Here is a 27,980-nt window from a genome sequence, read left to right as displayed (position 1 = left end):
CCTTTAATGGTGACCCACACCTATAATTTCAGCCTTGAGAGGTACAGGCAGGGGGATTGGGAATTCAAGAACACCTTTAGGCTGCAGTAGACCCTATCTCAAAATATCACACGAACAAACAAAAATTAATAGACAAAGCATTACACTAAACATTCCACACAAAGTTTAATTTTTAAACTGTATTGTTATGTCTGCTAGTATCCCCTTTTCACAGAAGAGAAAACCACAAATTACATATTCCAACATGGAGACTGTTTCATTAGTTATACAGAACAAAGAAGTCATAAATCAAGGCAATTTAAAAATACATTGGTGGATATATCAGAGAGGTGAATATAGCAAGGTGGGGAAAGCTTTTCTATAAGTCCAAGATGTTATCTGATGGCATCCTTAGCTTTTGGGTTGGTCTGCTAAGTTAATAGATTCCAAATGGTTTCCATCTATTAGTACAAGAGTTTAGGTCCAACACAAAAATGGGTAAAGAAGGGCTGTTTCTAGAGGGCTAGAAACAGCTCAAAGTAATTAGTCCCTGGACCGGCAACAGTCCAGTCTTTCCACAGTACTGAAATTATATCTAATTAGTCAACTAGTATCTACACACTCAGCCTCCTTTCAGTACTTTTTGTTCACAACTTCATAGTAAAACCATGTCTTTTTTTGTTTTGTTGTGAAGATAGGTCTCACTGTGTAGGCCCCGGCTGTCCTAGAACTTAATATATAGATCAGGATAGCCTCCAATTCAAAGATCTGCCTGTTTCTGCCTCCCAAGCACTGGCGTTAAAGGGCATGTGCCACTACTCCCAGCTGGGATCAGCATTTCTTTTTTGAGACAGGGTCTCTCTGTGTAGCCTTTGGCTGTCCTGGAACTTGCTTTGTAGACCAGGCTGGCCTCGAATCACGGAGCTCCACCTGCCTCTGCCTCCGGAGGGCTGGGCCGGGCTCCAGCTAGCATTTCCTAAAAAATAGACACTGTACTATTGTCAAGGGATTTCTAGTCAGTGGTCAACTCAGCAACAAATGACAAACTCGAGACTTCAAGTGACCTTCTGCAGGAGGTTTCCATGGGTCTTTGGAGGCAAGAGTTCTCAAGTGCGCATGCGCAAGCAAGAGCAGTTCCCTGACCTCTTTTGATTGGCTAGGAGGAGCCGACTTCGCAGCCTCAGCCAATGGAGCTTAGGCTTGGCTCGGACTGTGAGTGGCGGTTGAGGAAGCCTAACCGCCATGTTGAGCCGTGGTGGCCGGAGCTGCTGGCCGGGTCGAGGCCGAGCCCGAGCCCAAGGGCGGAATCCACTTTCCCTGACCTTAAGTGGCGTGAGTATCTGTGCAGGTAGCTCTCCTTCTGTACCTTTAGGTGCTTTCCTCACTGCAAGAAAGAAAGGGAGAAGACAGTAAATGAGTCTTGCCCCATCAGCTAAGCACCAGGCCCGAGGTCCTTGGGATCTCTCAGAACCCAGGTGTCTCGTACCATAAATTAGGAAACAGACTGGCAACCGCTACGTGGTATTAAATACAGGAGGCTGAATTAAAGTGTTTAAGGGGCCTTTCTCCATGCCCTTCTCAGGAGTCTCACACTGCTCAGCTTTATTACAGGTGGAGTTGCCGTTTTTTCAAGCAGGGTGCAGGCACTCGCTGTGTAGAACAGGCTAGCCTTGAACTCACAGAGATCCACCTGCCTCTGCCTCCTGAGTGCTGGCTGCGATTAAAGAAGTGTTTCACCACCATCCGGCTAACACCCGAAATTTAATTCAGGATAGCTGTGCCCCCCGTGAGGTGTTTTTGTTCTTTCCTTTGTTGATATCCAGAAATATCACACTAGCCTAGATTATCCTCAAACTCATATAGCCAACAATGACCTTGAACTGGATCTTTGTTTCCACCTTCCAAGTGCAGCTCTTACAAGAGAGAACCACCTGGTTGGGCTTTGAGGATGCTTCAGTTGAAATTTTGTGTTTGAGGTATGCAAGAACTTTTGAGGTTTTTCAAATACATTCAGGGTCTAGCATGTGCTGCTAGGCAAGAGATCAGTTGCATGTTTTATTTCTTTTTTTCTTTTTGGTTTCTCGAAACAGGGTCTCTGTAGCCTTGGCTGTCCTGGAGCTCACTCTGTAGACCAGGCTGGCTTCAGATTCACAGGGCTTGCCCCTGCCTCCCACATGCTGGGATTAAAGGCGTCCACCAACACAGCCAACTCATGTTTTATTTCTTAAGCCAAGTGGTAGGAGCCTAGGTAAGAGCATAGAACATCAGGTCACATTCATCCCCTCACTCATTAATTTTCCCTCTATCCCCCAGAAGCTGAGGTATTTGTTAAATATTATTCCCTTCATTATCTGAAGTAAAAACAATTTTTTTTTTAGACAGTCTCACTATTTGTAGCCCTGGGTGGCGTGGAACTATGTGGACCAGGCTGGCCTACCTGTGCTTCTAGAGTTCTGGGATTAAAGCATTGTATCACCACATTAAGGTGTTTTTTGTTTGTTTTGTTTATTTTTTAAAGGTTTATTTATTTGTTTATTATGTATACAGTCTGCATCATGTGTCCATGAAGGCCAGAAGAGGGCACCAGATCTCATTACAGATGGCTGTGAGCCATCATATAGTTGCTGGGAATTGAACTCAGGACCTCTGGAAGAGCAGCCAGTGCTCTTAACCTCTGGGCCATCTCTCCAGCCCTAGTTATATTTATTTTTAAATAAGATGGTCATGTTGATCTCCAACTCCTTATTCTCCTGCTTCAGCATCTCAAGTACTGGGATTACAGGTTGCACCACCATGCTTGACTTGTACAATTTTTTTAGTTTGGGTCTGGTTTTCTGAGATTCTGTCTCAAAAGAAAATGAGCACAAGGAAAATAATTTCAGAATTCAAAACGAAATTTCAGATGGGAGTGATGGCTCATGCTTATAATCCCAGCATGTGGAGACTGAGGCAAGCAGATCACTGTGAGTTAAAACCTCTCCTAAATAGTCGTCGATGTGTTTCTGATGACTTTCATTCTGTACACACACCTATGTTAGTTTGTTTCATTTTGTTGAGCAAGGAGAACCTATTCTATATTGCATCTTGCATAATTTAATGTTTAACTTCATTTTATTTTGTTTGGAATTTCTTAACCTTATGTAGCCTTGAAAAATACAAAAAAAAAAAAAAAAAAAAAAACCTCAAATTTTTTTCTAGTTGATTTTTCCCCAGGATTTCTTCTGACTCGCAATATGGTCATGGCTCCCAGCCTGTGCTTGGTTGTCCTCTGCCTGCACCATCCTTACGTACTCACCATTGCTTGACATTAATTTGTCATGTAATATTAGTAAAATGTTTTCATAAAGTTCCAAGAAAATTCTCCAATTCCTTCCAAGAAGTAGCCAGGGATAAAGGCCTATTTGATCCCAGTTAGGGGAAAGCAAGTATTTCAGTCCTTATTTTACTATTCTAAAAACTAGAGCTATTTCCTCCTCTTAAAGATTATCCAGGGCTCCAAAGCTACACAGAGAAACCCTGCCTCAAAAAACCAAACCAAAATAAAATAAAAATTATCCAAAACTAAGGCTGAAGAGATGGCTTAGAGGTTAAGGGTGCTTGCTGCTCTTGCAGAGGACCTGGGTTCAATTCCCAACACCAACATGATAGTTCACAACTATCCATAACTCCACTTCTGGGTATCCAATGCCCTCTTCTGACTTTTCTGGGCTCCAGATACACATATAGTGCACAAAGGCATGCAAGCAAAACACTCATACACATAAAATAAGCAAGTTTTTTTTGTAATTATCCAAAACGAAATAAATAAAACTCCAGCTACACAGCCTTTACATAGGAGAGGAGAGCTGGCCATCCGAAGAAGGCATAGATGATTCCAAAATCCATATATTTCCTTATTAAATGGCTCTTGCCACCAGGGATTGAATTGGATTGGTTGGATAAACTGACTTACTCTTTCTGGTTTCTGATATTTTACCAAAATTTTCAATTTATCAAGAATTTGGTGTTTTCAAAACTCAATTTGGGACAGATCTTTGTTTCACAGGACTGATTGCCAATACTTAGAAATCTTATTAAATTGATAAGAACAGACACTAAGTAAGCTGAGGCATTTTAAATAACCTGAAAAGTTAAAACAGCTATTTGCTTGCTTATGTATTCTGAATGTAATAGTTATATGAGCCCCTCTATACCACCATGCTGGGTGTGAAGGTGATTTCCCTCCTTTAGTCAGAGAGCATTTAGTCTAGGCTACCTCAGTTGGGTAGTAGGGCAATCTGCAGCGAAGTGGTAGAGGCGGGGACCTGAAGACTACCTTAGAGTTGCCAGGACTTTAGGGGCGCAGAGCTGACGCGGGCTCTGACGACACCGCGGTGCGCCGCTTCCGGTCGTCTGCGCCTCAGTGAATGATTTCCCCCGGGGCGGAGCTGGGCCTCGCCGCGACCCACCTGAGCCCACGGCCGCGCCGCCTAATCGGGCGAGCCTGTCAGCACTGCCCCGGCACTGGGGACCATGGCCACGGATTCATGGGCCCTAGCGGTGGACGAACAGGAAGCCGCGGCTGAGTCGGTGAGTTGTCACCAGCCGCTGGAGGACCATGGGACCAGTGCCGGTCAGGATCGCGGTCTCTTGGAAAGACACTGTTTAGGTTGCTCGGTGCAGGGCGGAGGAGCCTGGCGGGAATGGGACTTGGCCCCAAAGCTGGCTTTGCTTACCCAGCCCCTCCCACGTTGTATAAACTCAATTTGGGTGATCCAGCCATCTGCCTGTCTTCCTGGAATCAGGGTTGATAATCGATTGCACTCACAACCTCGGATGGCAATTTTTATGTAGCTTCAGATACAAGTTTCTTGGGCTCACGGACCATGTCTTACTCATTTATAACTCCTCCCACTGGGTTATTGGTGCTGGATGATTGACTGGTTTGGCAGTAAATCCTCTCTTGATTAGCTCTTTTTCTTAGCCTGATACATTGTAGCAAGACGTGAGTTAAATATTGCTATGTACAAGTAATTTACAAACATTCTGAAATTTAGTAGAGATTTGAATGTGACTCTCAGTACATATATCTGTGTATTTTCCAAGAATAAGTATTTGTCCGATTTAACTTTTTTTTAGTAAAGAGTAAAGGTTTCAGCCTGGCATGATCTGGCACCTCTCATCATATCTCTTAGAGGCATAGGCAGGAAGATTGCCTCAAGTTGAAGGCCACCCTGAAAGAAAAAATATTTAGTTTAGCTTAAAACTTTTATTATAATATATATAGTAATATAATTATTTACCCACATGGTTTAAAGAGAAGTAGTGTTTTGGACTTTGTTCACTTATTTGGGTATTTTTAATTTTTTCTTTTCTGAGACAGAGGACCTTGAATGAATGTATGTATGTATGTATGTATGTATGTATGTATGTATGTATGAATGACTGACTGACTGGAACTCCTGATCCTCTGTCTCTTATGTCCTGAGTGCTAGGATCACAGGCCTGCATCACTGTGCCCTGTTTGAGAAAAGTGTTCTTTTTTCTTTTTCTTTTTTTTCCTTGAGACATGGTTTCTCTGTAGCCTTTTTAAAAATTAATATACAAAGTGCTAGGTTTCACCATAGCATCTTTATACATATGTGTATGATTCTTTGTCCTTCCCTTACTCTCCCTCGGGTGGCTTCCCTCCAGCTGGGTTCCCTTTCTTCACCTGTGTAGCCTCCCTCCTGCTTTCCTGTTAACTTTATTTCCCACCTACCATAAGACCTCTTCCTCCTCCCTCATGACCTCCTTTCTAGTTTTGTGACCTATAAATACACAGATAAATAGGTGTACAAACACCAATATATATAATTTTGCATTATGAGCAAAAACATGTGTTTGTTTTCCTTGGTCTGGTTTATTTTGCTTAACATAATGATTTCCAGTTGTACTCATTTTGTGCAGGTAACATGAGTTCACTTTTCTCTATAGTTCCATAAAATTCCACTTTGTATACCACATTTGCTTTATCTATTCATCTATGAATGGACTTCTAGGCTAGTTCCATTTCCTGGCTGTGTAGCTATAAATACAGATGTGTAAGTATCTCTGTAGTATGTTGACTTTGTCTTTCATCCTTTGAATACACAAGAGTGGTATAGCTGGATCATGTTCTATTATCAGTTTTGTTTTGTTAATGTCTGTACTGATTTCTGTATTGGCTTCATTAACTGATCTGGTTAACATTTCCCAAGTGCTGGGGTTACAGGAATGCATAGTTGTCATGCACAGTTCATGCAGTTTGTGGAACTGAACTTAAGAGTTTCCTGTGTGGTAGGCAAGCACTCTACCAACTGAGCTACATTCCCAGCCTCATATTTCTTTTTCTTTTCTTTTTTTGTGGGGGGGATTATCTACTTGGTTATTGGCCCATTCATTAATTGAACAGTTTGGGCCTTGGGGGTTTATTTTTGCACTTCTTTTAAAAAATTAAGACAATTTTATTGATTGCATGTAATTTTATGTATGTTAGCATATATTACAAACTTTAACTCACTATATAGCCCAACTGGAATTTAATTTTCTTCTTTTTTTTAAATATTTATTTATTATGTGTACAGTGTTCTCTCTGCATGTCTGCTTGGATACCAAATCTCATTACAGATGGCTGGGAGTTACCATGTGGTTGCTGGGAATTGAACTCAGGACCTCTGGAAAAGCAGCCAGTGCTCTTAACCTCTGAGCCACCCCCTCCCCTGGAATTTAATTTTCAGCAGTCCTTCTACCTCAGTTTCCCCCAGTTTGAGGATTACAGGTTTGAGCTACCAGGCCAAGATCCCAGTTTTGATTAAAATGTTATCTTTTAATTAAATGGACTTTCTGTATTTATATTATTATTTCCTAAGTACTTTTTTTTTTTTTTTTTTTTTTTTTTGAGACTGGGTCTCTCTACATAGCCCTGGTTGTCCTGGAACTCACTATTTATGCTAGGTTGGCTTTGAACTTACAGAGATTCACCTGCTTCTGCCTCACAAGGGCTGGGACTAAAGGCATATGCCACCATGACTAGCTCTTTAAATTTTTAAAATTACATGTATCTGGCTTTGTGTGTGTGTGTGTGTGTGTGTGTGTGTGTGTGTGTGTGTGTGTGTGTGTGTGTGTATGTGTGGTGGGGAGGGGAGGTCTTGCCATAGCACGAATATGGGAGCCAGAAGACAACTGGTGGAATTGCTTCTTTCCTTGTACCATGTAGGTCCTGAGGATTGAACTCAAGTCTTCAGGTGTGGTGGCAGATGTCTACCCTCTGAGTCTTCTTGGCCATCCCCTTACTTACTTGATAAAACTTGTTTTTCATGGAGTTTTTAATTGGCCTGTGGTTTGCTTGTTCATTTATTATCAGCTCGCTCCTTAGCTTGATGCTGGTAGTCTTTATATCAAGATGTCCAACTACATGTGGGGAAAAAAAAAAGATGTTCAACTACATTAAGCATTCTATTAACTGTTTCTTTCATAACATTTAGTGTGATTCAAGCTGGACTGTCCAGACCCTCCTATTTTTAGAGTACAGCTCATTTTTGTAGGGACAAGGAGAAACAGCAGATTTGCTATCAATCTCATTCAGAAGGATTCCTTCTTCCTTTCTCTTTTGTTGAATATACTCTCTTCTCCCTCCTTTACATCCCTCCTCCTCGTAGACACAGGGTCTCATGGAGCAAGAGCTAGCCTTCAACTTACTATGTAGTCCAGGATGGTCTTGAACTCCTAATCCTCCTGCTTTCACCTGTTGCATTCTGAGATCACAGGTATGGACAACCATGACCAGTAAACTAGCCCCCTCCCCTACCTTGGTTTTTTGAGGCAGGGTTTCCCTGTGTAGCTTTGGAATCAGTCCTGCAATTCACTCTGTACACCAGGCTGGCCTTGAACTCAGAGATTCTCCTTCCTCTACCTCCTGAGTCCTGGGCTGGGATTAAAGGCATGTGCCACTACTGCCCAGCTGAGTGAAGGATTTTTTTTTTTTAAGGTGGATTTTTTTTTTAAGATTTTATTTATTTATTATGTGTACAACATTCTGCTTCCATCAGAAGAGGGCACCAGATCTCATAACAGATGGTTGTGAGCTACCATGTGGTTGCTGGGAATTGAACTCAGGACCTCTTAACCTCTGAGCCATCTCTCCAGCCCCTGAATGAAGGATTTTTATGTTTTAAGATTTCCTTTGTTCTCTCTGCTAATCTCCTTGGTCTACTGTCTCTCATATGTTCCTACTATTCTGTAACACCAATGGGGCTCCTCCATCTGTATCTAGCTACCAATTCAAACAACTTTTTCTTTTCTTTTTTAAGATTTATTTGTTTATATGTATACAGTGTTCTGTCTGCATGTGTCCTTGCAGGCCAGAAGAGGGCACCATATCTCATTACAGATGGTTGTTGGCCACCATGTGGCTGCAGGGAATCGAACTCATGACCTCTGGAAGAGCACTCGATGCTCTTAACCTCTGAGCCATCTCTCCAGCCTAGATTTTTTCATTCTTTATACCCTTTACTAGCTGGTAGCTGAGTCACTACTCAGGACCTTTGGGAGAGCAGCCAGTGCTCTTAATTGCTGAGCTATCTCTCCAGCCCCCTATTAAGATACTTACATCCTTATGGGTGGATATAAGTCATACCAGGATATTTCTAATTTATACTGTTTGACAAAGTCCTGTTAATTATTGCCTTGGAACATTTCTCTGATCAGTTTCTTCTTTTCTAGTCCTAACTGAACCTGTCTTGGTTAATTTTGGTTGTGCCTGGTATCGCAGTGCTCTCAGAATTTATAGTTATAATGTCAGACCCAGTACAAAGCAGCTTGAATGTGAGGCTGCACGTTAGCTGTTGTGGTCTGGCTGGGACCTACCCAGCCATATAACTATGATGGGTCACTGCTGCTCTACTTTGTAATCTTTCCTGCTGGGTATTGGCTGTCAAAAGTGAGACTGATTTTTTTCCCCCGGTCTTTGCATTTCTTTTCTTTCAGGACAGAAGAAAATGACAGTTCTGACAAAATCTTACCGAGAAAGTCTTTGTAAAACAAAGCATTAAGCAAGCTTACAAATTATAATTCTTCATAGAAATTGTAATTAGGAAATGTGAGGTTGGGACTACTATATAATCTTTTTTTTTCTTTCCTACTGCTGTATTTATGGGAAATTTTGTTATTTTCTTTCAACAATTTGAAAGTAAAAGGAACCCAGTAGAACAAGCTAATGAATCATTGCTACTGAATATGCCTAGCAAGTAAGTCTTGAGAATAGTTCTTCCAGTTTAGTTAGGGAGGCTCTGTTGACTCACAGTCTTTTATTTGATTTTCCTGACACTTTCCATCCCCCCATTCTCCATTTAGTTGAGCAACTTGCATCTTAAGGAGGAGAAAATCAAACCAGATGCCAATGGTGAGTAACTAAAGATAGTTTGAAAAGAAATGTGATTTCTCTTTGGTATTTCTATTTTGATATAGCAACTACCTGGAAAATTAGTGCATTATACTAGACAAAGGATATGTATTTGACTTGGGTATCAATAAACTGGGTTGTATAATTAAAGAATGTTTAATATAAGAATGAGAATAACCTAGCTAGCATGTAAATTATTCAGTTTATTGCTTACTGTAGGGCTATATTGACAGGAATGATTGTTTTTTAACTTGTCTTTGATTTGTAGTGGGATGCACATAAAGTTTGAGCAACTTGTCAGTTTACATGTTCTAAATATCAACCTGAATTTATATCTGTTTAAAAATGTAAGGTGGAGCAGTAAGACTTTTGCTTAATGTAAAGTGCTTGCCTACATATACAAACAAGGCCCTAGGTTCCCAAGAACCACAAAACAAACAAAGACCAAGATCAGAGCAATATTAACATTTATCTCACTCTGAACACACAATCTTATGTGTATTTTTACATAATTACAATGTTATTTGACTATATATTTGTTAGTCAATAATTTACATACATGGAATTTTTGTGGCATTGTGTTCACATTGACAATATGATTTGCAGCCAGGCGTTGGTGGCGCACGCCTTTAATCCCAGCACTTGGGAGGTAGAGGCAGGCGGATCTCTGTGAGTTCGAGGCCAACCTGGTCTCCAGAGCGAGTGCCAGGATAGGCTCCAAAGCTACACAGAGAAACCCTGTCTCAAAAAACAAAAGAAAAAAAAAAAAGGCAATATGATTTGCAGGTACTTTGTTGAGCACAAAGATGCTTTCTAATCATTGTTGTTGTGGTCATCATTCTATACTATTTCAGAAATGTCAATGCTGTGGCAGAACTATGCAAGTTTTAAAAATAGTACAAGGCAAATAATCATACATAAGCAGTGTTTCTAAACTTTATTTTTAATTTATGTATTTTATGTGCATTGGTGTTTTGCCATAGGTGTCAGGTTCCCTGGATCAAAGTTACAAACAGCTGTGAGCTGACATGTTGGACCTGAAAATTGAACCTGGGTCCTCTGGAAGAGCAGTCAGTGCTCATTATCATTGAGCTATCTCTCCAGACCTTCTAAACTTTATTTAGAGAGAATAAATTTGTTTTAGTAATGGCTTGTTTTGTTGCAAAAAATTGATAATTTCTCCCCCTAGAATTAGAATTGTCTGGATTGCTAGATATGGGATAAGATTTTGAATAACATCTACTTTGTATCTGATCAAGGTGCTGTTGTTAAAACCAGTGTTAATGCAGAGAAAACAGATGAAGAAGAGAAAGGTAATATAGCCTTCCAGCTATGTAAATGAGGTTCTATGTTCTAGAATAAAGTTATGACAAGGCTTACTTTATTGTTCATTTACTAAGTGTTTTTCAGACAAGATCTTGCTATGTAGCCCTTGCTGGCCTGGAACTCTATGCAGTTTAATTAGAACTTGTGGTAATTTTCTTTCCTCTGCCTTGAGTGCTGGGATTATTGGCATTTGCCACCACAACCAGTTTGAGGTGTAGGTGTAGGTGTAGGTGTGTGCGTGTGTGTGTGTTCCTTAGTGCTGGGATTAAAAGCCAGTGTCACCATGAATGGTCTTTCCACCTTGTTTTTTGAGATGGTCTCTTATTGAATTTGGAGTTCACTAATGCAGCCAGACTGCTGGCCAGCAGGTCCTAGGACCAGCTTGTTTCCTTGCTAGCATGAGGCTTCACTGTTAGACCCAACTTGGGTTGACAATGAGTAGGTGTTACAGTGCTAGGATAAAATTCAATTTAATCAGTATATAAAGAAATTAATGGTTTATATTTCAGAGAAATTTTCCATTTTTTACTATATTTTAAAATCAAAACTAATGTACGTGAATTAGGAAGCCCAGTTTATTACTTCAAATACCTATGACTGTATCGTGTATAAAATATTCTGTTTGCATGTACACTTTTATGCCAGAAAGGGTACCAGATTTTATTATAGATGGTTGTGAGCCACCATGTGGTTGCTGGGAATTGAACTCAGGTCCTCTAGAAGAGCAGCCAGTGCTTTTAACCTCTGAGCCATCTCTCCAGTACCCCAAATTCATGGACTTTAAACACTCCTCTCCTCTTTATTCGCAGAGGACAGAGCTGCTCAGTCTTTACTCAACAAACTCATCAGAAGCAATCTTGTGGATAACACCAACCAAGTAGAAGTTCTGCAGAGGGACCCAAACTCCCCTCTCTACTCAGTGAAGTCTTTTGAAGAGCTTCGCCTGTGAGTATCCATTGCTTTCTGCATTCAGATACAGATCATTGCCTGGTTATACATATTTCTCGTACAGCGTATGTTTGCCTACATGAGGTAATAATATGCATTTAGGTACTTCAGGATGTTAAGTACAATGTTCAGGCAATCTGTAAAAGCTTTAGCTGTATTTGCACATTGTGTTTAGTTCTCAGTGTACCAGTGAAAAAGAGAAAAAAAAATCTCCTATAAACTTTGCTATGTTCCTCAATCTAAGTGACTTTAATCTTTAATGGTTTTTCTAGGAAACCACAGCTTCTCCAGGGAGTCTATGCTATGGGTTTCAACCGTCCATCCAAAATACAAGAGAATGCATTGCCTTTGATGCTTGCTGAACCGTACGTAACTCGATAAAACTACAAATCTATCATTTACTATTTTTAAAAAAATTTAAGCCTGTTGGCTCATGACTAATAATCCCAGATATTTAGGAAGCTGAGGCAGGAGGATGAAAGGTTGAAGGTCTGCTCAAGCTATAAAGTCAATTCAAGGCCAGCTTTAGCAATTAAAAAAAAGAAAATGTATACCAGCTATTTGTCTGGCTTTTGAAAACAGATTTTATTGCAGTGTGTGTGCGCGCGCGCGTGCGTGCGTGCAGCATGGTATGTATATGGAGATCAGAGGACAAATTGAGGGAGTCAGTTCTTGAATTCCACAATGTGGTTCCTAGAAAATCAAATTATGGTCATCAGCCTTGGCAGCAAGCACCTTTATCTACTGAGCCATTTTGCCAGTCCCCAATTGTTCTTTTTACTCTGAATATATTGTTATGAAAAGCCTAAGACATTCAGTGAATTTGAACAGATTTTGTAGGAAATGCCCATAACTACCTAGATTCTACCACTAGCATTTTATTATTTTTTTCGTGTATCTGTCTCCTAATAGATCTTTTTGATGTTTTTTGCTTGTTTTTGGTGAGGTATGAGGTTGATTTTGTTGACAGTAAGTGTTGTTTTGAGACAAAATCTCAGTATTGCCCAGGCTGACCTTAAACTCTCTTTATGTTGCTGAAGATGACTCTTTTTTTTTTTTTCCTTTCTTTCTTTCTTTTTTTTTGGTTTCTCAAGACAGGGTTTCTCTGTGTAGCTTTGGAGCCTATCCTGGCACTCGCTCTCGAGACCAGGCTGGCCTCTGCCTCCCAAGTGCTGGGATTAAAGGCATGCACTGCCAACGCCTGGCAACTTTTTTTTTTTTTCTAATGCATCTGTTTGAGTGTATGCATCACATGTGCAGGTACCTTCAGAGGCCAGAAGAGGGAATTTGCTATATCCCCTAGACTATTGGTGCTGGGAACCAACTGACATCTTCTAGAAGAACAGCAAGCACTTCTAAATATAGAGCCTTCTTTCCAGACTTGATGGTTTTGGATTTCTAATCCCCCAGTCTTCACCTCCTAAGTGCTTGATTTATAGGCATGCACCACCATGCCAAGTTTATGCAATATTGGGGGTCAAACTTAAGGCTTCCTTCGTGCTAGAGGAATAGTCTACCAACTGAGACATCCTCAGCTCCCTAAATTTCTTATTTCTACTTGTGATGAGAAGACTTCCCTGCTCTAGACATTTATTTTCTCAAGTTTTGTCTACTCCTTTTTTTTTTTTTAATTTGTATTTTTGTTAGCTTCTATTAATTGACAAAATAATGGATTTTGGTTTTTTGTTTTTTGTTTCTGAGACAGGGTTTCTCTGTATTGCTTTTTTGCTTGTTTTTGGTTTTTGAAATAGGGTTTCTCTGTGTAACAGCCCTGGATTTCCAGGAACTCACTTTGCAAACCAAGTTGGCCTTGAACTCACAGAGATCTATCTGCTTGCCTTTGCCTCCCGAGTGCTGGGCTTAAAGATGTTTATAAAGGTGTATACCACCACCACCTGACTAAAAACTCAGTTTTTAAGCTTTATTCACTTCTGTTTTTGAAAAAAAAATTAAATTTCTTTTATGTATGATTTGCCTGCATGAATGTATGTGTGCCACTTGCTTTCCTTGGTGTCCGACAATGTCAGAAGAATGTATCATATCCCCTGGAACTGGAGTTACAGATGGTTGTGAACCACCATGTGGGTGTTGGGAATTGGCAACAGCAACAAGTGCTTTTAAACACTAAGCTAACTCTCTAGCCTTTTCAAAACTTACTTGATGGTGGAGCTCCTGAACTTTTTTTTTCTTGTGCAGCCCACAGAACTTAATTGCCCAATCTCAGTCTGGTACTGGTAAAACAGCTGCCTTTGTGTTGGCCATGCTCAGCCAAGTAGAGCCTGCAAACAGCTATCCCCAGGTAAGTCTTTGGAAATTTGGGTTTCCTACTAGCTTATAGGCTAATGGTGATAACAGTATTCCTGGACTAAAAGCCAGTGTATGGATAGTCAAGGTTATTTACACTTGTAATCCCAGTACATGGCAGGCAGAGGCAGGAGGGTTGCTATGAGTTTGAGAGTAGCATGTGCATAAATTCCAGGCTGGCTTGGGCTAGAGTGAAACCCTATCTTTTTTCTTCTCTTTCTAAATGGTTAGCCCTGAAACCTATATGTAGAAGTAACTAGACTGAGCAGGTTATACTTATGTATTTAGGAAAACATACACACACCAGTTAATGAAAAAAGAGGCAATGAATTTGTTTTGTTTGTTTTTCAAGACTGAGTTTGACTGTTTATCTCTGGCTGTCCTGGAACTTGCATTGTAGACCAGGCTGGTCCTGAACTCATAGAGATCCACCTGCCTCTGCCTCCTGAGTGCTGGGATTAAAGGCGTGTGCCACCATCATCCAGCCAGGTAATGAATTTGAAAGAAAGCAATGGGTGAGGTACAAGGGAAAGTTTGGAGGGAGGAAACAGAAGAGGGTAAATGATGGAATTATAATCTGGAATATATATGTATATATATTCCCCCTCAAAAAAAACCTTTATTGAAAATACTTTCAGATAAAAATCATTATGCAGCGATATTAGCCAAACCCAAATTCTACATTTCAATAGATTTATACAATTAGAAAAATCATTCTGGGGGTGGTGGTGGTGGTGCATCCCTTTAATCCCAGCATTAGGGAGACAGAGACAGGTGAATCTCTGAGTTACAGGCTAGCCTGGTCTATAGCGTGAGTTTCAGGATAGCTAGGGCTACATAGAGAATCATTCTGAAACTGTGGTGCTTTACAATGGACTTTTTTTTTTTTTTTTTTTGCTTTTCATGACAGGGTTTCTCTGTAGCTTTGGACCCTGCCCTGGAACTCACTCTGTAGAGCAGGCTGGCCTCTAACTCTCAGATCTGCCTGCCTCTGTCTCCCAGGTGCTGGTATTAAGGGCGTGCTCCACCACCACCCACCTAGATTTTTTTTTTTAATGTTGCTTATGTTAGTATGTTTGTGCACCAAGTGTGTGCTTGGTTCCTATAGAGGCCAGAAAAAAGCATCATATCCCTTGGAATTGGAGTTACAGAAGGTTGTGAACCTCAATGTGAATGCTGGGAATAAAACCCAGGTCATTAACACTTGATTATCGTATTTTTTGTTTTGTTTTCTTGAGACAGGGTCTCTTTATTATGAAGCCTTGGCGGTCCTAAAATTTGTTACTTGGATTCTGTCCTTCTATTATCCAATATTTACCTTTCTTGTTTTCCTTTCTACATGTTATACTGTTTCCACATGTATGCTTGTTTACACATAGACATTATAGGCTAGAATCCCCACGTGAAAGAGAAAGTGTATTTGTTTCCTTTAAGGTTGTATGACCTTCTCTAAGTCCATCTATTTTTTTTTCAAATTTTGGATAGTATTCCATTCTATATAGCTATGAAATTTTCATTATACACTCGTCTTAAACCAAAAGGCTTTTATCAGTTTTTCAGAAAGGGCCGCCCTCCTCCTCCTCACTGTAGTGCTGTTAGACCCCCGGAAAAACTCAGGCCTCCGGGGTCTCAGCCCTGTAATCTGAGAGTTTGAGAGGTGGAGATAAGTTGAGTTTGAATTTAAGGATAACCTAGTCATCTTGAGGTCAGCTTGGTCTATGTAGCAAGACCTTGTCCCCAAAAAGGAAGAAGGAAAAGAAGAGAAAGTTCTGAGAATTTTCTAAATGAAAAAGAAGCTGATCTTAACTGGAATTTCACAACCTTGTTCATCAACTTGTTGAGATTTAAAATCCCCTGGGATATCTACATGCCTCTGGGTGAGTCAGTAAGGGCGTTTCCAACTAAGTTTAATTGAGGAAAGGAAACTAACCTTGAATGTGCATGATGTCATCCCATTATAAAAGGCGATAGGAAGCATTAGCATTTGTGTGTGTGTGTGTGTGTGTGTGTGTGTGTGTGTGTGTGCGCGCGCGCGAGCTCTTCCATTCTTTTTCAAAATTGGTTCGCATTGTGAAGCTCATTATGAAGCCTTGGCAAATCACTCTGTAGAACAGTCTGGCAATGAACTCAAGAGATCCACCTACCTCTGCCTCTTCAGTGCTGGGATCAAAGGTGTTTGCTACAATTCCTGGCTGGCAGTCTCTGTTTTCAAGTGTCTTTACCTAGCCATAGCCTGACCACTAGTAATTCTAGTTACTGTTAGACCCCCGGAAAACTCAGGTATCCGGGGTCCCAGGCCACGTCTGCGGTCACCCCAATCACCAGGCGGATTCAAGAGCTTGCTGCACACTGCATGAGGCTTTATTGTAATTTAATGAGCTAACCCCATGTTAGCTCGGGTCTTTCACCCACCCGCCATAGTGGATGGCTAGCAAAGACAGCTCCTAAGGCCTCCCAAGAGATCTTATAGGGCAGCGTAAGGGGAGTATCTAGGGGTATGCACAGGCTCACTATTGGTGTGCCTCCAGGCTTGGAGAGCTTGCCCTGTGTTGATTGGCCAACTGGTTGTTATGGCCCATAGGCCCTCCCAGGGTGGTTGCTATGCTTTGTACGTCATTACTGTGCGCTTGTACGTAAAGCACACCCAGGGTCATAAAGCATAGCGCCACCAGCTAACTTCTGATTGGTTCCTTGTCACGAGACAGGCATCTGACTTTCTAGTGACTAACTAACTTCTGATTGGTTCCTTGTCACAAGGCAGGCATCTGACCAAGGCAAGTTTATGGCAAGCACGTGTTCGGCTGTTATGGCTGCCGAAAGGGAAGCTGGTCCCTTCATTACGACCCAGCAGTTAAAAAGTGAAATGGTGTGGTTGGCAAGATGGCTCAGCAGTTAAGAGCACTACTGCTTGCCGAGAGGTGGTGGGGCACGCCTTTAATCCCAGCACTCTGGAGGCAGAGACAGGTGGATCTTTGTGAATTCATGGTCAGCCTGGCCTACTGATCAAGTTCCAAGACAGCCCTCAAAGCTACAGAGAAACCCTGTCTCAGGGGGGGAAAAAAAAAAAAGCACACTACTCAGACTACTGAGGACCTGGCTTCAACTTTCAGCACCCACATATAACATAACCATTTGTGACTTCAGTCCCAGGGAACCTGAAACCCTCTTCTGGCCTCTTGGGGCACAGCACATACTTGGTTCAGACTTACATAAAGGCAAAATGCACATATAAGTAAAAATTAAATTTTGTATAGCCAGGCTGTGGTGTGGTGTGGTGTGGTGCACACCTTTAATCCCAGCACTTAGAGGTACTCACTCTGAGAGTTCAAGACCATTGTGGTCTACAGAGTGAGTTCCAGGACAGCCAGGGCTACACAGAGAAATCCTGTTTTGAAAACCAAAAAAAAATTTATGAAGACAAACCTTGTCTCCTGCACATACTTTTTCCTGTGACCCAGATGAATGGGTAGGTTCTAATGTGGAGGCTCCTGGACTAGACAGTCAGGAGTTCTCATTCTGTACTCTTTTCTCTCCAGTGTCTCTGCCTCTCTCCAACCTATGAGCTTGCTCTTCAAACAGGAAAAGTGATTGAACAGATGGGCAAGTTTTACCCTGAACTGAAGCTAGCTTATGCTGTTCGAGGCAATAAATGTGAGTATTGAGTATATGGGACTAGATCATAAATAAATCTAATAACTTCTTTTAACTTTGAGAAACTTCAAAATATACCCACGAGTTAAATCAGTTCAGTCAACACATGTATGCTCCCACCCTGATTCAGAAACTAAACATTTGCCGAATTTTCTTTATTGATGTGTTTGTACATTTTTTTTTTTTTCCGGTATTTTGAGACAGGGTTTCTCTGTATAGGTTTGAAGCCTATCCTGGCACTCACTTTGTAGACCAGACTGGCCTGGAACTCTGCCTGCCTCTGCCTCCTGAGTGCTGGGATTAAAAGCGTGCGCCACCGACCAGCATTCATACATTTTTGTGGAATGCTTGAGAGTAATTGTCTTATTGTAATTCATTCTTCCTAAGTCTTTCAGTATGCACCTCATATGGACATTATATAATATAATGCCCTTGTTACGACAATTAACAGTTCCCTAGAAAACTAACATCTGCTTTACCCTTGCCCATTGGTACTCAAAATTTTCTTTAGTTGCTGAAGTCTTGTCCTACAATCCTGCTTCAGGCTTCTGTGTACTGGGATTAAGGAAGTCCACTGCCATACCTAACTCCTTTTTTATTTTATCATGTTTTGTTACACCCTTATAATTTCATTAATTCTAAATTTGATTAACTGTGTCCATTAGATATTATAAGTGGCATCCAAACTTTCCTTAAAATAGTAACAGAAAATCAATAGTATTAAATACAAAGTAGCTACAAACTATCTCAGAGTGGAAAGCTGGAGAACTGATTTTCCTTTGGAAAACCTGAAGAAAATATGTCTTTTTCACAGTGGACAGAGGTCAGAAGGTCAGTGAGCAGATTGTCATTGGCACCCCCGGGACCGTCCTGGACTGGTGCTCCAAGCTGAAGTTCATTGACCCCAAGAAGATCAAGGTGTTTGTTCTGGACGAGGCTGACGTGATGATAGCAACTCAGGGCCACCAAGACCAGAGCATCCGCATCCAGAGGTAGGAATTGGAGCCAGGAGGAACTGCCAAAGCCTCCTCTTGCATCTTTGGGTTCTTGGCTCTGGTCTATGCAGCAGTATTTGTGTGATGAGCCATTTCCACATGCTCTCACCGTGCTCTCAGCCTGGGCTGAAAAGGGAGAGCTGGAACCCTCACTCAGCCCAGTGCCACACTGGGTCTGCTCCTCCCTCCCCTGGATGCTCTGTATCCCACTCAGCTTGCTGGGGCTGCAGCTCACCGAGGCTGCAGAGGCTGGGCTTGTGTTCTTTCTGACCAAACCATTGGAGTCCTGCAAAGTGCCTGGGCCTCCACTTGCAGGATGCTGCCCAGAAACTGCCAGATGCTGCTCTTCTCTGCCACCTTTGAAGACTCAGTGTGGAAGTTTGCCCAGAAGGTGGTCCCAGACCCCAACATCATCAAACTTAAGCGTGAAGAGGAGACTTTGGACACCATCAAACAGTATTATGTCCTTTGCAATAACAGAGAGGAGAAGTTCCAGGCCCTGTGCAACCTGTATGGGGCCATCACCATCGCCCAAGCCATGATCTTCTGCCATGTGAGTAGCTGCTGCAGGCCTGCAGGGGATGCACACTTTTCTTCCCTGCTGTTTGTAGGTCAGTGAATAGGACTATCATTGGCACCTTGGGAGGCAGTCATCTCTACTGCTCAGCTGAGGAGGACTATTGCAATGAAGGGAAGTGACAGTCCACATCCACCTGCCTGGGCAATAGTCACTGTGGATTTTAGAGTTTATCGTTGATTTGGTTGAGCACACTTAAAGATTTCTTTTAAAAGAAATCCTCCCTCTGGGCAGTAGTGGCACGTGCCTTTAGTTCCAGCACTTGGGAGGCAGAGGCAGGTGGATCATAGTGAGTTCTAGGAAAGCCAGAGCTACACACAGAGAAACGCTGTCACCAAAAAAATAAAATAAAAAAAGGATAATCTCCACATCCAAATCCCAAATAATGAGCTGGCAATGTAGCTCAGTTGTAGCATATTTGACTAACATGCATTGTTCTAGAACTGATATTCAGCACCACAAAAACAAAGCAGAATAAATACCAAAGCCAGGTGGTGATGGTGCATGCCTTTAACCCCAGCACTCAGGAGGCAGGCGATCTCTAAGAGTCCATGGCCAGCTGATTCCAGGACAGCCAAGGCTACATACACAGTGAAACACTGTCTCCAAAAAGTAAAAAAAAAAAAAAAAAAAAAAAAAAGGAAAGGAAGAAAGAAAATCCTGAGATATATATATATATATATATATATATATATATATATATAATATATATTATTTATTTTTTATTATTTTTTTTTTTTTTGTGGCAGAGTCTCACAGTGTTGCCCTAGCTGGCCTTGAACTCAGAGATCCTTCTGCCTCTGCCTCTGCCTCTGAAAGTGTGGGGATGAAAAGCATCACCACCATGTCTTGTTTATACAATTTTATAAAATGGATATGTTTATATGCATGTATCTGTATGCACATATGTGTGTGGGTACCTGTGGAAACAGGAAAGGCCTTATATCCCTCTGGAACTGGGGGGTCCTGGGAACAAGTATTGGTTGTTTGTAGGAGCAACAAGTGTACTCAACCACCAAACCTTCTCTCCAGCCCTGGATTTCAGTGCAATTCAGTGGATGACCGATGATAACCCCAGCTTAATTCCCAGAGCCCACATGTTGCCTGTGTACACACATACATACCTACTAAATAAATATAATAAAAATTAAAAATAAGTAAACTACTTAGGCCACCAAGAAGACTCAATGAGTAAAGGTGATTGCTGTTCAGCATCACTACCGGAATTTGATTCCCAGGATCTGCCTGGTGGGAAGTGAACTGAATCCTGAGTATTATCATTTGACCTCCTCATGTGCTCAGTAGCATGTTCATGCTCCACCCCTACCCTCCTATTCAAACACTACATAAATTTTAAAAAATAACAAGTGTGGCCAGTCATATAACTTTAAATCCCAGCAGGCTGCAGAGGCAGGCAGATGTCTCTGGCAGATGTTCAAGCCCAGCCATGGATACTCAATGAGAGTCCTTGTCTAATAAATAAATAAATGAGCTGGGCCTTGGTTGTGCATGACTTTAATCCCAGGACCTGGGAGACAGAGACCGACAGATCTCGGTGAGTTGGAGGCCAATCTGCTCTACCGAGTGAGCTCCAGGACATCAGGGCTACACAGAGAAACCTTGGCCCGAAAAACCAACCTAAGAAGTAAATTCATGTGTATGTGTGTGTATGTGAACAGCACTGTGACGTAGTTAGAGAAGATCTTACAGTATGGGTCTTCATCTTCTACCTTATGTTTGAGGCAGGGTCTCTCCTGTTGTTTGCAGCTGCAGTCTATACTCCAGGTTCCCTACCCTGTAAGTGTGTGCATTAGACTTTTACATCAGCTTGGATGTGAGCTCAAGTTGTCAGGATTGTTCTAACATTCCCTTTTATGCTCTGAGTCATTTTCCCGACATGCTTATACTTTTTTTTCTTATACTTTTTTAAACATTGAATATTCAGAAATGGAGATATAGCTGGTCTTTGTTTTTTTCGAGACAGGGTTTCTCTGTATAGTGCTGACTGTCGTAAAACTCACAGACATCCACATGCCTCTGTCTTCCAAGTGCTGGGATCAAAAGTGTGCACCTCCATGCCTAGCTAGAAATAGTCTTACATGAAAAAGTAACAGCAGTTAAAAGTTCATCCAAGTTCATTATATGACCAAAATTCCATGCAGGAAAACATTTTAAGCCATTTCTTTTTTTAATCTGGTGTGATCTGCTATGTGGTGTGTGTGGTATGTATATGTGCTCATGTGTGCAGGTCCCTCATGGAGTTGCAGTTATAGGTGGTTTTGAGCCACTTAATGTAGGGGTTGGGAACTGAACTCAGGTCCCTGCAAGAGCATTATGTGCTCTTAAATCACTGAAACATCTCTCCAGTCCTAGGCAAAGATTTTTAAGTGCTTTTATTATTTCAGAATTTCATGCATGCATAAAGTGTATTTTGATCATATTCATACTCTACTGCTTCCTTCCAGTTCCTCCTGACTCCCTCCTCCAGGTCTCCCTTAGAACTTCATGTCCTTTTTTGTTTCTTATACAACTCACTGAGCCCAGTTCATGCAGCCTGTATATTCACAGGTGCCAGGTGATCCAGTGAGTATGCTTAACCTACAGGGACCACACCCTTAATGAAATGCTGACGCTCCTTCTTCAGCATCTGTCAGTTATCAGTAGTTCCTCAATAGGGATGGTGGCTCATGGACACCTGTTTCAGACATTCTGAACTGTTGACTGACTTGATCTTGATTAGATCTTGTTCAGGCGCAGTGGTACTGTCATATCCAGATTATTATTTTATTCCAGTTCTGTTATTTTATTTTATTCCCCCACCCCCCTTTGGTCTTGCCATCTTTCTGAAACCTCTCCATGTGAGAAAGCTTTAAGCCTGGACAGTCCACTGAATTCATCAGAGCCATAAGTACCATATAGGCCACAAACCACCTTTTTGTGGGTCTCTTTGTTTCTGTTTTTGTTTTTATGTTACAGGTCTCTTCATTAAAAACAATTCTTTTCACTCCAGACCCGCAAAACAGCTAGCTGGCTGGCAGCAGAGCTCTCCAAAGAGGGCCACCAGGTGGCTCTGCTGAGTGGAGAAATGATGGTGGAACAGAGGGCAGCTGTTATTGAGCGCTTCCGGGAAGGCAAAGAGAAGGTCCTGGTGACCACCAACGTGTGTGCCCGTGGTGAGCAGACACTGGCCCCGTTCACCAGGCTTGGGGTCCCAGGCCCTGTGAGCAAGAGTATTGCTTGTATCCCTGGTCTCACAGAGGTGGGAGTGTTTTAGGGACATTGCTTTGTGGGAGACTAATTCCCGTTGGGCAGTAAGAAACACTTGGAAGAAGCCAAAGCCAGCAGTCCTGCCTTGGTGGGAAGACACTCAGGCTTCCAGACACTCGCTTTCTTTCTTCTGCCAGAGTTCTGTGCTTCTGCCCAAGCTATAGTCCTATAGGTGTCCTCTTTAGTGCCCACAGCCCAGATGTGACCTGCCTCCAGATGTGACCATGTCTCCAGTGGAAGTGGGTGCGTGTGGTTGACGGTGGCCCCCTTTGTCTCCTGCCTGCCTCCCCTCAACCCCTTTGTGCAGGTATTGATGTTGAACAAGTGTCTGTCGTCATCAATTTTGACCTTCCTGTGGACAAGGACGGGAACCCAGACAATGAGACCTACCTGCATCGCATCGGGCGCACTGGCCGCTTTGGCAAGAGGGGTCTGGCAGTAAACATGGTTGACAGCAAGCACAGCATGAATATCCTCAACAGAATCCAGGAGCATTTTAGTGAGTCCCTGAGTTAGCTATGCCTGGAACCCTCTTCAGAGGGGAGCATGGGAGAGGGGAGGGTTCCTTTGTCCCTGAGGTGGGCTCTGAGATCCCTTCATAGCTGTCTCCACCTGGATGTTGTCAGGGAGAGCACCTGCACATTCAGGGCTCAGGCACTGGAGTACCAGAGCCCTGGCACCAAGCTAGGAGAACCTGACCACTTTCCTGGGAAGTCAGTGTGAGTGACCAGGGACCTGTTGCCAGCTGCTCAGGCTCAGGAAGCTTGCTTTGTGCCTGGAGGAAGAATCATTGTCCCACAGCTAAGCGCTTCCCCAGACTACCTGTCTTGCTGTTTGTTCTAGATGACTTCTGTCTGTTGCATGCATTTCCATGGTCGTCCACGGTGGTCTTCCAATTTGTTTTTCCCTCAGATAAGAAGATAGAAAGATTGGACACAGATGATTTGGATGAGATCGAGAAAATAGCCAACTGAGAAGCTTCACCAGCGACTGGCGCCACCCTCAGCACTGTCCCTGCCTGGGAGCCTAGTGCTTTCATGGCAAAGGCCTTGACAGGCACCTCAAAGACCAAGGCCTGAGTAGAGACTACCTACCTCATTCAGAATTACGTTTGGACTTGACAGAAATTTGTGCAAATGATGGGGGATGGTAGAAAATTTGTTTACACAACTTTGGAAGATTAGGCATGAATACACAGAAATTTACCTTTTAGAAGTTCCGTCTTTTTTTTTTTTTGGCCAGTATTTCTCCATCATCACCTAGTCTAGATAATATGCCCACGATTCCTTATGACAAACTTTAGCTGTTCTTTGACTCAGAGTATGCAGACCAGCCTTGTGGAAGTGACAGCACAAGAGAAAGGAGGGCTCACAGAGGCAGAGTGGCCCAGTAGGTTAGATATGTAAGACAGTGTCAAGAGGATGTCATGAGGAGTTGGCCTGTGAGCTGCTGCTTAGGACTTGGTTGCTATGACTAAGCTGAGTGCCCAGAGCCCTGCTAACTCATTCCAGGAAGAAATTTACTATGTTGGACCAAAATGCCTTTGGGGCCTCTCTATTCAGGTTTGTGCCTCAGGAACATAACCTGTTCTTTTTAGCAGGGAGCAATCTATGTGCAGTAAAAATCTGGTTATTAGTTGGTTCTGGGCTCATACTTTTGCAAGACCCGTGGAAAAGTCATCACACAAAAAGTGTCATGGGTTACTTGCATCATCGTCTTTACATCTGTAACATCACCTTAACCCTTAGTAGTGCCAGACAAATAAAAGGGTACCTGAGATTTGGATACTCAGTGGATACTGTAGCTTCAAGTTTCTGATGGGCAGCTTCAATCTAAGCAAGTCTAGACATGATCAGCAGTTGTCAAAAATTCTTGCTTTGCATGCAGTTCCAAAAGATAGTTCTGCAGAGCTAGGGAATGCTTACAGACATTGGGCATCTTGATTCTAAAGGGATTCTGATCATCTGTGTTCACAGTGCCTGGAATGAATACAAAGGAGTGTGATGAGGGACAAGATGGACCACAGCCATTTATCTGTCCAAGACAAGAATAATCGCCAAGCATTTGCTCCTTTCTTACTTGGCACCTGTGAGTAGAGTAGTAAATGCAAACAATAGAAATGGAGAATTCCTCACACCTGGCTAGGCCATAGCTGCCCACAAAGTGACAGCAGAAACGAAACAAGCCAGAAGGCATCATCTTCAGTTCTTTGACTTGGACATGGAGTGATTCCTCTTTCTAGGATTTTTTTTAATGTATGTGTTGTGCTGGGACTCAAACCCAGAGCCTTACATATGCTAGGTAAGCACTTTACACTGAACTATTATTATTACCAGCCATGGAAGAGGCATTTTCTGTGCTCCTATATCTTAAGGCCAGCTCCATCACCTGGGCATTTGACTGAATAGAACTCTTTGTTTGCTCCTGGCCAACTTTGATCTATCTTAGGAGTCTTAAAAGGAGAGAAGAAGTTTTTTGTTTTCCCAAAATCCTGTGAACCAAACCTGACATAACTAAAAACAAGGACTATACTTGAAGAAGCGTGTAGCCTCTCCCTAAGTATGAAGAGGAGGATGGGGAAGTTGTGCTGCAGACTCTCCAGTGGCTTCTGGTGGAAGTGTAGCTCACCTGGTCTTAACTTAGTGTCTTGGACCTCTGAGAATTCACTGGCTGGGTTCATGATGTCTGTGAAGTGTATGCATTAGTTTGAGTTTAAATAATTTTTTGGGAGGACTCAAAGGATTACACATGTTTTTAAAAAGGTAAGCCCCACAATTGTGGATGATTCTGGAATGTCACTGTGGGCCATAGACCTTCATGGTCCACACTCATTCCTGCCATCACCTGTCCCCCAGGGCCAGCTTAGCCTGTCAGGAGTCTAAGAATATGTTGAGCTTGCCAAGCCTTGGGCCCAGGGATTCTTTGACTGATTTCAATAAAGTTATGTATCTATGGAATGATAAACTGAACCTTAGAACAAAGAAACTCGGGGAAAGAAGAGAGACGCTCAGGGAAAGAAATGTTTTTGTCTAATGAAAAGTTTTGTGATGTTCATTATCTACAATAGGTTTTATTGTTTTTGTTTTTTTTTTTTTTGTTTTTTTTTTTTTTTTTTGCTTCAAACTCCACAGATTCCTGCCTCAGTTTCCTGAGTGCTAGAATTACAGGTGTGCACCATCATGCCATACTGAGGTATTCTGTTCCGAGTATCATTTATTGGTTGTATACATAAGGTCTAATCAATTGTTGAGACATAGACTTTGTTTATTTGAGGCAGGGTTCTCTATAGCTTTGGATATCCTGGAACTGGCTCTGTAATAGACCAGGCTGACTTTGAATTTGGCCTCTGCCTCCCAAGTGCTGGGATTAAAGGTGAGACATAGTTTTTACTGATGTTAATTATGATGTGTTCTTGTTACTAAGACTTTAATGATTATAAGAAGGAAGTAGCATTTTGTGGTTGTTGCTATTAAGTGAAGTCACATGTTTGCCTTAGGCTAATTATTACCTAGTCAAGTCTATTTCAATTGGTACTGTTCTAACATGTGTTTCTGGGAAATCTCCATTGACCCAGGATTCTGCTCACTTGCAAGAGGGACACAAACAGGCACATACCTCCTACCCCACTGCAGTAAAACGGGATTCAGGCTAACTAGCCAGATAAAGGTCATTGCTGGTAAATTCAGTCTGTAGATAACATCCTACTAATCTGAGGGGGCCGGGGAAGGACATAAATAGGGCAATAGGGCTACAGACCAAGAGTGATGGTCCACATCTATCCATCCCAGCATTATCAAGAATGATGGTCCACGCCTGTCAGTCCCAGCATTAGCAGGAGTGATGGTCCACACCTGTCAATCTCAGCATTAGCAGGAGTGGGGTTTGAATATGAGAAAGCAGTCTTGTGACAAGAGGAATCTAGCCCAAAAATATTAAGACTAAAGCTTAGAATGGTGAAACATGCCTGTAATCCCATCGTTTAGGGAGTGATATGAAGATCAAGAGTCCAGGGTCATCTTTAGCTACAAAGAGAATTTGAGGCCAGCCTGGTCTACAGGAGAGCCTATGGCAGAAAGCAAAAGACTAGAATAAAAAGTACTAGGTACAGTGGTGCATATCTATAATCCCAGCACTCAGGAGGCTGAGGAGAATTGCTGAGTTCAAAGTCATCTTGGTTACATAGATGTAGGCCAGCCTTAGCAATATTTGTACTTTTTAACTCCAAAGTCAATTGACAAAGCTAAAAGAGATATACTAGGAAGACGGAGTTCAACCTGGCCAGGTGTGGAAGAGGAAAGTCAAGGTTCACAGAATAAAATGGTTTTTTGTTGTTGTTGATTGTGAGAATCTCACTATTTAACACAGGCTGGCCTGGAAATCAAAGCAATTCTGCCTCAGCGTTCTGAGCACTGGGATTCTAGGCAGGAGTGCCAAGACCCAGTGATTAGATTTTGACTGTGTCATATTCCACTCTCCTGCTGTGACAGAATAGCCAGTGTTGGGTAGTCTGAAGAACAGGTGTAACCACCAGGTCTGGAGGCCAAGGAGTCAACATCAAGCCCTAGCAGTACATTCAGAATTTTTTTTTATTTTTTTGTATTTCTAGACAAGGTTTCTCTGTGGCTTTGGAGGCTGGCCTGGAACTAGCTCTTGTAGACCAGGCTGGTCTCGAACTCACAGAAATCCTCTGCCTCTGCCTTTGCCTCCTGAGTGCTGGGATTAAAGGTGTGTGCCACCAATGCCCAGCTTCAGAAATTCTTACATCACAAATGTAATAAAATTGGACTGATTGCTTCCTTTACCTACACCATCCAAGGTAATGAAGATTTAAGGGACCCTCTTAAAGTTTCTCTTGATCCTCATTAGAGACACCTGGTTCTTGGGAACCTCTTGCAATTTTGCATGAATTTTTTTCTCTGCCTGAGAATAAATATTCTGTATTCTGTTGACCAGATATTGTGGTGTCTTCCATAAAGAACCCTGGGGGCATGAGATTAACCTAATACTCTGCTTTTTTTTTTTATCTATTAGCTGAGATAGGGCTTCCCCAGAACAGCTTTGAAAACGTAGTGTGAAGACACAGACACATGAGGATAGCACATACTTTTCTTGGCCTTCAGACTGTGGTGGCTTTAGAATCCAGAGGGCCAGGGAGGTGGCTTCTCTGTAGTAGTTTCAGTTACTAAATGGGGAATTGGAATGGAAGATGAGGGAAAGATGATACAGGACAAGCTGGTTGTGGTGGCATACATCTCTAATCTTAACACTTGGAGGGGCTGAAAGTTTGAGTACTGTTGTGGGGCTATATAGATCATGTCTCACCAAAATAAAAGGTGAGGTGAAGCTTGACAAAGATGCCTGACGTGTCTACTATCCAAATCGGACACTCATCCATTTGCCTTAGGTATGTAGTTAATGGACAGAAGAGAGTCATGAGTGATGAGAGTGCAGACCTTTTTGTTCCCTTTTAGCCTGGGACTGTGTCTAGCTTTTGCCAAGGTAAGAGACAACTTTCCCTAAAAGACAGTCTCTA

General features: G+C 42.2%; 1 protein-coding gene and 1 long non-coding RNA gene across 2 annotated transcripts; one reads left to right on the top strand and one right to left on the bottom strand.

Annotated features, from left to right (window-relative positions):
* Positions 1–36: 36 nt before the first annotated feature.
* On the bottom strand, positions 37–4,419 carry LOC118237906. Its single transcript, XR_004769280.1, has 3 exons — positions 4,295–4,419; positions 1,854–2,223; positions 37–1,363 (listed from the first exon to the last, which is right to left on the bottom strand). It is a non-coding gene; the product is annotated as an uncharacterized LOC118237906 (long non-coding RNA).
* Ddx19b (DEAD-box helicase 19B) lies at positions 4,395–27,401 on the top strand. The gene is made up of 12 exons (XM_027406018.2): positions 4,395–4,548; positions 9,331–9,379; positions 10,639–10,692; positions 11,515–11,650; positions 11,926–12,018; positions 13,850–13,952; positions 17,494–17,608; positions 18,423–18,600; positions 18,919–19,156; positions 22,191–22,353; positions 22,755–22,946; positions 23,360–27,401. The coding sequence occupies exons 1-12, from the start codon at positions 4,492–4,494 to the stop codon at positions 23,419–23,421; spliced, it is 1,440 nt and encodes a 479-aa protein (XP_027261819.1). The 5' UTR covers positions 4,395–4,491; the 3' UTR covers positions 23,422–27,401.
* The last annotated feature ends 579 nt before the right edge of the window (positions 27,402–27,980 follow it).

Source organism: Cricetulus griseus, chromosome 3, assembly GCF_003668045.3.
Source record: "Cricetulus griseus strain 17A/GY chromosome 3, alternate assembly CriGri-PICRH-1.0, whole genome shotgun sequence".
In the NCBI taxonomy this organism is placed as follows: domain Eukaryota; kingdom Metazoa; phylum Chordata; class Mammalia; order Rodentia; family Cricetidae; genus Cricetulus; species Cricetulus griseus.
Note: the sequence above shows the minus strand (reverse complement) of the source record. Positions and strands in the feature narration are given on the sequence as shown.